Below are 7,693 nucleotides of genomic sequence, written 5' to 3'. Positions count from 1 at the left end.
CACCCTGAGCCCTCTCGTCCAGGCTGAGCCCCTCTCCTCCCTGTGCTGCTCCTCACCCTGCTGCTGCAGACCCTTCCCCAGCTCTGTTCTCTTCTCTGTTCCCTTCTCCAGCCCCTCCAGTGCCRTTCCTGCAGGGAGAGGCTCAGAACTGGACACAGCCTCGAGGTGTGGCTCAGCCAAGGGCAGGGGACACTCAGTGTCCTGGTGCTGCTGGCCACAGCACTGCTGATCCAGGACAGGCACCACTGGCCTTCCTGGCCACCTGAGCACGCTTAGATTACATGGGTTATTTCCTAATGGAGCACTAGTATAGCATTACTAAATCTTCACTGAAATAATGAATATAACTGCATCAACAAAAAGGAATCATGGTCTAGGACAAGGATTTTGTGCATGCACTGCTGCTTTCCAAGGCTGTGGCACTGTTTGACACCTCAACCCTTAACACTTTGTGGCACACTTTGGTAAAACATTACACATTTTGTCTATGCACTCAGTAATTCTCAACATGAAAAAATCATTTTATTGCAAACTTCTAAAAGGACACAATGCTTCCAACTAAAACAAGAATCTGGCACGTAATGTGCTCAGAGTTTTTTACAAAATAATTACAATCCAAGAAAAGATGCCTACATTAAATCAGTACAAGTATCATAAAGTATAAAAGCAACAAGACAAGAAAATTACAGTTCTTTCAATGCAAAATATGCTTCAAGAACTGTATCCTGTTCTCACACATTTCATGATGTAACTTTCGTTCGAGAAATGATTTCATTCACAAAACTGTTGTTCTTTGCCAGCACATCATTTCTCAGCTGTTTCAGCTTCATTTTGATGTCTTCTTCTGACATATCTGTCAGGGGCAATGCTTTCACTTGACAAAGAAAATTCTGAATTATCTTTTCACCTTCCTGAAATGGAGAGAAGGAAAAGAAAACAGAAAGGATGTTTAGACTGCAAGCAGGAATTTTCCAAAGATACAAAGTGAACACACCGGCAAGAACTCAGCAGAGGCACAAACGGTATTTCCTTTGGTCCTTGCTACCAAGTTCTGCACACCAGAACACACCATTTATACTGGCCCCAGGAGTTCTTTTCAATGCAGGAGCARAAAGCACCAGGTGACCAGCACCAGTACAGCATTTAACACTGTGATCTCCTCCAAGTGTTCCACTTTAATTGCAGCTGCAGCCACATGAGGTGAGGACTGCCAGCAACAACAGCACCAGAACGGTCACAKTACCCAAACCAGTTACTTTTAGAAGGGACTGTCAATCCAAAGCACTGTTTCAATATGCAAAAGGAAAGAACAAATGGTAACCAGGCAACTGCAGAGTGGCCGTCACCAAGGAGAACAGATGATAATTAAGCTTTATGCATATGCTTTTACACAAACAGGCCAAATGCAACTTCTAAACAATCATCTGACTTGAATAGYAAGAACAAACATTGCAATGAACAGGATTCAGAATCCCTGTATTGGCCCTGAATGCAGAAGTTTGTCCACTCCTCTGCATTTTAGAATTCCACCAAAAAGTTCACTTAGTTTTCCTTYTATCATTTAAGACTGAGGCAGTAGTTTTCGGTGCAGAAGTTCCCAAAAGCACTCTTTTCCCTCTCATGTGATGTTAAATTCTCTGGGTGAGACATCTCAAGCTCTGCCATTCCATTGCCTAGAGAATTTATGGAAGATTATGTACTACTGAAATACCCAAAAATAAATCATGATACCGCATTTGTCACAAGTGTTTGCCACATCAACTTCATCTACACCAACCTAGGACCATGCAGTCAGGCCCAACTAATCTGAAAATTCCCTCACCATGATCCCTGACAGAGAATAGTGGAGTAACTGAGGCAGTCAGAGGGAATCAGCACTGATGAACCCTCAAAATAAGGGGGAACAAARCCAGGTGGGCCCCAACTGCAGAACCAAGAATATTTCACACAACGGTAACAAAAGCTGTATCTTAAATCCCGAGAAACTGCACACAAGTATCAACAAAAGTGATGAACACAAAGTCCTGGCTTAGTTCACAATGTAAATAAAACTCCCCAGGACAGGCAGGCATGGTCCCTTGCACAACTCAAGCTGYACTGCTCAGCATTATTCTTTGAGGAGAAAAAAAAGTTTTTATCTCATGACAATGTTTTGAGATAAAACTCTTACCTACGTTGGCTCAAAATGCATTCAAATCAAAGCACGCCATCCCTGAACATCTCTTCTAACTGACACCATAGCCAAGACATTTTGTCAGGGAAAAATCTATTATAGGTAACTATCCTCAAGCTTTGGGGGAATCTGAATTCTTAAACGATTTTGCTYGAGCTATTCCAGCAAAACAWTTTTKTTTAATATTTCTGATAGCAAACCTCTCTTTCTCTGTATATTTTTTTGGCTGGTGGTTCTCCTTCAGATTCCTCGGGCTTGCCAATGTTTTGAAACTCCTCCAGCTCCAAGGCTTTCTCTCTTGCACTTTGTATCACATGTTTTGGGAAAGCTGCCAGCTCTGCCACATGTATTCCAAAACTCTGGTCACAAACACCTGGATGCAGAGAGAAAACCCAGCAGTTGAGAATGCTCAGAAGAGAATATGGCTACACAGAGATTATACAAACACACTCACACTCCTTCTCTGCTCTGAAGAATTAATCTGTGACATCACTTGGTTCTCCCCAACACTTTCTGATTTGCCTTTTCCACTAAACACAAAAACACAGACTGCAGGATATGCACTTATTTAATTAAACTCTACTAGAGCAGTAATTGCAGAGCTCCAAAGTGTGTCAGGAAAAACCCTTTGGGCAGAGAGAATTTCCCTCTCATACTTGAATGAAATTGAACAATGATTTTTATGAAAGTACTTTGGCACAGTCTGTAGAATATAATAATTTACATGTTTTTTAATATATATCTCTCACATTTGCTCTTTATAAATATGTACACGTGTGTGTATAAACAAATATTAAAAATGTTGCATTCTAAATCTTCCCTCTCCTCCTTTGCATCTGTACCACATAACTCCTCAGTCTCCAGGAGACACCATCTTTAATTTTGTCCAAATCTTTCTACTGCAGCYTCACACCTACTTCAATTAATACACTCTTTTAACACGTGTGTGAGAAAAGTCCTCATAATTGCTCAAAATATGTAAATTATACACAGTTACATAAAACAATTTTCACTTCAATATCAAAAGCCCTCTGATAAAATCTTTCAACTCTTATTTGTTTACATTATCATAATTCCATTTGTCCTCCCACAGACATTACTACATCCTTTTCATTCTGGTCTCCAGCAGGGAGTGAAGACTAAATTAATTACACTTCCAAAATCACACTTGTTTTGTGTTTGGTTTTTTTTTTTTTACTAATCATCTATTAAATACTGGGTAACCAAAGAATAGGCAAAGCAAACCGTTTTGACTTTTTCTGCTTTATTAACCTTGTAATCTCTCAGGTTTAAGGGAAATTAACACATGAAGCAGAAATTAGTCCTCTTGATTTTATATTTCAAAGACACACCTCCCCAGACCCAAAGCTAGCTCAGTTCTCAGCTCAGAGAATCCTGAGCCTGGAGAATGGTCCTTTGTGTCTCCTCTTCCTATGGTTTTGTCACACTCTGGAAGCATCAAGATAGGGTTGAAAACACTGTATAAAAAGATCCTTGTCACCCTTTTCATATCCATTATATCCATCATATCCATTTCACACCATTCTTATCCATTTCAAACGACACGAAACCCGTTATTTGTGTCAAAACAAAGCTGTACTCACATCCTGGATGGAGCAATGTAACCATTCCAAAAGGGAAAGAGCACAACACTAAATGCAAAAACTCAGGTGACAGAGGGATATGCAATTGGAGACCAGGTATTTAAAGATGAAGATTTCGTAGTGTTGTATCTCTGACAGGGATTGAAGTAGATAGATTAAAAAATATTGTCTCTATGCTCAACAGCACTTCCAAGAAAATGGATGGAATGAAAAGACACTGCACATACAAAGAAAAGATGGGTATGACTAAAAATGGCAAAACTGACTGAAGAAAAATATCCTGCTGGGCTTCTGCTGTTTTCATCAGGACCAGAACAGCTGAATTAATACAGGTTTTAAAAACAAAAGGAGTGGRTTGAAGAAAAGAGCTCACTCGACTGTCTGGGGAATATTAGGGGCTTTTATTGCACAAATCACTGTTTGAAAGGATTGAGAAGATAGAAGGTTTTGATATAGTCTATATGAATACCCTCCCCAACCAACATGCTCAAAATAAGGCATSTAAAGATGACTTTTCTGAGGATCCTGTACATCACCATCTCTCACTACACCAAAACCACTCACAGTTTCAATGTACACTTGCAGCAATTTATGGCTATTTTTCTGTATCATTTTTCCTACATCAAACTACTGCATAAATCGGGCAACTAAGTCTTCCTACAGTGAAACAGACATTATTAAAAACTGTCAGCATATAAAAGATGCACCACTTCTTTCAAAAGAATGGTYTAAGAAATGTAAGTCTCTTCCCTCAACAAGCTGAAATGGCTGATTTAGGAAAACAGAAGATAACCTTCTGGAACCCTCCTCTCTGTCTTTAAAAATGGAAAAGGGAGTGGCTCAAAAGCATCAACTCAAGTGGCAGAAATAGCCTAGACATCTTACCAAATAATCATCAGCATCCTCAGCAGTGTGTTCACAGAGGGACAGAGCTCCTGCCACACACACTGTCCATGCACAGAGAAGAATGKATCTATTATAAACCCTGAGCCTGGAGCACGACATGMATKTTTGGGGGGATTTTTTTCCATTAAGATTTTTCTCCCTCAGGGCTGCAGTAGAAAGATTTTGATCAAATGAAGGTCACAGTCCTACCTTCCTTGACACGATAAAGCATGGTGAGCGTGTCATCACTGGTCAGAGCAGTGACATGGAGGTTGTTCACTGTGGGCACTTGCTCAGCCAGAGCTGTCAGCTCGTGGAAGTGCGTGGCAAACATGGCAAAGCCACGGATTTTGCTGGCGATGTACTCTGAGATAGCCCAGGCTAAGCCAAAGCCGTCGTAGGTGGAAGTTCCCCTTCCCAGCTCGTCGATGATTATCAGCGAGTTCTCAGTGGCTGTCCTAAAATCACAAGAGCGTTTTGTGCGTTAGACAGCGGCAGGAGCTCTGCACATTGCACCAGCACAGGTTATTCTATGGATGTASAGCACAGGAAAGGCAAAAGAGCTTTCCTATCCACACAACAGCACACGGACAAGCTGCAAACGTAGCATCACACACACCATTCCCAATTAGGTTTTCATCCCATTTGGACTCTTGGCAGCAGCTCTCTGCTGACCACTGGAATAAACAGGAGGCTGCTTCATGAGCTTACAAACCAGCTACAAAGAACTTGAGATCCTCCACCAACCTGAGATATTCCCCACAACAGRAAAACCTGACAGGCCTCTTTCTTGGAGCGCCTCCTTTGCCATGCACCCCGACCAACAGAGCCAAACGACACCCCAGGACTTGCCTGAGGATTGAAGCAGTTTCCAGCATTTCAGCCATGAAAGTAGACACTCCTTTGAGCTGGCTGTCTCCTGCTCCCACCCGAGCCAGGATACAATCCACAATGGTTATTTCTGCGGAGTCACACGGCACAAAACACCCGATCTGGGCCATAAGAACTATCACCCCTGTCTGTCGGATGTATGTGGACTTTCCCCCCATGTTAGGGCCTAAAGAAGAAATTTTCCAAAAATTAATTTCAAAAGCATCATCTTTTTACCATTCCACAATTCTTTTAAAGGACAGCAGGCTCAAAAATAAAATAAAGAATGTTTAAACTTATTACTCTCTCTTGCYAGAAAAGAGCAGCAAACCTGTCTAACAGGTGCAACAAGAGGATCACGACAAACAAGCCTCGTTTGTTTGTCTTACTGAATGCTGACTTTTCAAAAGAAAGGTGATCAGAGAACATTAGGGGCCTTAATAAGTTTTGGGACTTTTCAAAAGCATAAGCAGTCATGTAGAACATGTGCTCATACCTAAAACGAATAAGCTTTTCATTAAAAATCATCAGTACTTCTGCTTAAGCATCACAATAACTTGTTTTCAAYTCAACTATTAAAATTTCTTTACAAAAGTGAAACAGCTTGGTTATAGACTGGGTACAAGCTAATGGGTGATTTAAAGTACCAGATTTTACTTAGTTCATTGTAAGTAAAGTAYAAATGAAATAAAAGGTATTATCCAGACACCAGATCATTAAAACCAATTTCAAGCTTTTGTTAACCAGAAAAAGAAGCGTGTTACCATGCATTTACTCAGAYTTTCTGCATTTCTTTTTGATTATGTTAGAAGTGCTCGTTAATCATTCTCTAATTTCAGATCTCTGCTACTCAGAACGTATGTCAAGGACATCTGGATGGAAATTAACTTTCAATTAAATCTATAAACACCAGAAATGTTTTTCTGTGTAGTAAAATTATCTTAATTACACCAGAAAAAAAGGGTAAAAAWTGGTACAGTCATTGAAACATGTTTTGCATTTAAAATCAACTTTAATACTTCACGAAGAAAAGTGACAAAGAGGTTGCTTAAAATCTTGCCTACCTAAAAAAGTGCCTATCTGGCTGCAGTGCAAGTGATTCCCAGTGGAATTTCCCAAATCACTTTAGCAGGTCAGGAGCSTTCCAGCTCCTGAGGTTGCCTGGCTTGTGGAGTTACATTCACCAAGGCAAAAAAAGGCATCGTTTAAGGAAGGACTGATTTCTTATTTTCTACTGTGCTAGCCCTCTTTTCTTCACAAAAGACTCTTTGTAAATCAGTGATCACCTTCTCCAAACAGTGCACTACAACTAAACTCACAATAACCAACTCCATCACTATTCTTTTGSATGATGAGCAATCTGTCTGTATGTACAGAAACATGCAGAGTGCCTGCAGTCCAAGGCAACATTTCACCTGAACACTGTGGACACTTTCTCCTTAACAATAGCTCACAAACACCCCACCTTCCTTTCCAGAGCTAAATCTTATTTCCCATGCAGAAAGATGAGGAACTCAGTAGCTGCTCACCCTTGATGAGAGAAATTGTCTTGACAGAATTTTACTGCGTTGCCGATTTGTTTTGCTTGTTATTGTTTTGTTTTTTTTTTWAAAAAGGACACGACTATTTGAAATACTCGAGACATTTATAAAGTAAATAACAAACACAAAAGAGAACAGAAATATTTACCAGTAATAATGTGGAACATCTGCTTGCCCTTCTCAAATGTGATGTCATTGGGGATGAAGGCCACCTCATCCTGCACCTCGATGCAGGGATGCCTGGCGCCCCTGAGCACGATCCTGCCCTGGCCCTTCTCCAGGACGAGCGGGCGGACAAAGGGCACCGGGGCTCCGTTGGACACGTGGGCAAAGCTGACAAAGGCGTCCAGCTGAGCGATCACATCGTTCATGGTCTGCATGGGCTCTGCATAACCTGGGGTGGGCCAGGGAGACACACAGTCAGTGCCAGCAGCTGCTCCTGGGCCCCACCTCAGAAAGCACCCAAAGCCTGCACCCASCTAATTCATCTGCATGAACCATTCTGTTCAAAACTGTCACCTCCTGTCAGAGTCTAGGATGCAACCCTAAAGCTTCCATGCCTTCAACACCAAGGACACTTCTTCAGACTAACAAAAGGTAGAGATGAGGCTATGTTGATT

General features: G+C 41.2%; 1 protein-coding gene across 2 annotated transcripts in view; it reads right to left on the bottom strand.

Moving 5' to 3' along the window:
• Nucleotides 1–496: 496 nt before the first annotated feature.
• MSH2 (mutS homolog 2) overlaps nucleotides 497–7,693 on the bottom strand; it is a 43,037-nt gene continuing 35,840 nt past the window's right edge. The window contains exons 12-16 of one of the 2 annotated variants that reach the window (XM_057383986.1): nucleotides 7,222–7,467; nucleotides 5,515–5,719; nucleotides 4,873–5,120; nucleotides 2,374–2,546; nucleotides 497–911 (exon numbers count right to left, since the gene is read on the bottom strand). In XM_057383986.1, coding sequence (XP_057239969.1) covers nucleotides 741–911; nucleotides 2,374–2,546; nucleotides 4,873–5,120; nucleotides 5,515–5,719; nucleotides 7,222–7,467 — 1,043 coding nt within the window. In that variant the 3' untranslated portion in view covers nucleotides 497–740. The remainder of the gene's footprint in view (nucleotides 912–2,373; nucleotides 2,547–4,872; nucleotides 5,121–5,514; nucleotides 5,720–7,221; nucleotides 7,468–7,693) is intronic. The other variant, XM_057383987.1, reaches the window with a different exon arrangement.

The sequence above is a fragment of the Malurus melanocephalus genome, unplaced genomic scaffold (genome assembly GCF_030028575.1).
Source record: "Malurus melanocephalus ecotype Western Australia unplaced genomic scaffold, MMel_1.1 scaffold_671, whole genome shotgun sequence".
In the NCBI taxonomy this organism is placed as follows: domain Eukaryota; kingdom Metazoa; phylum Chordata; class Aves; order Passeriformes; family Maluridae; genus Malurus; species Malurus melanocephalus.
Note: the sequence above shows the minus strand (reverse complement) of the source record. Positions and strands in the feature narration are given on the sequence as shown.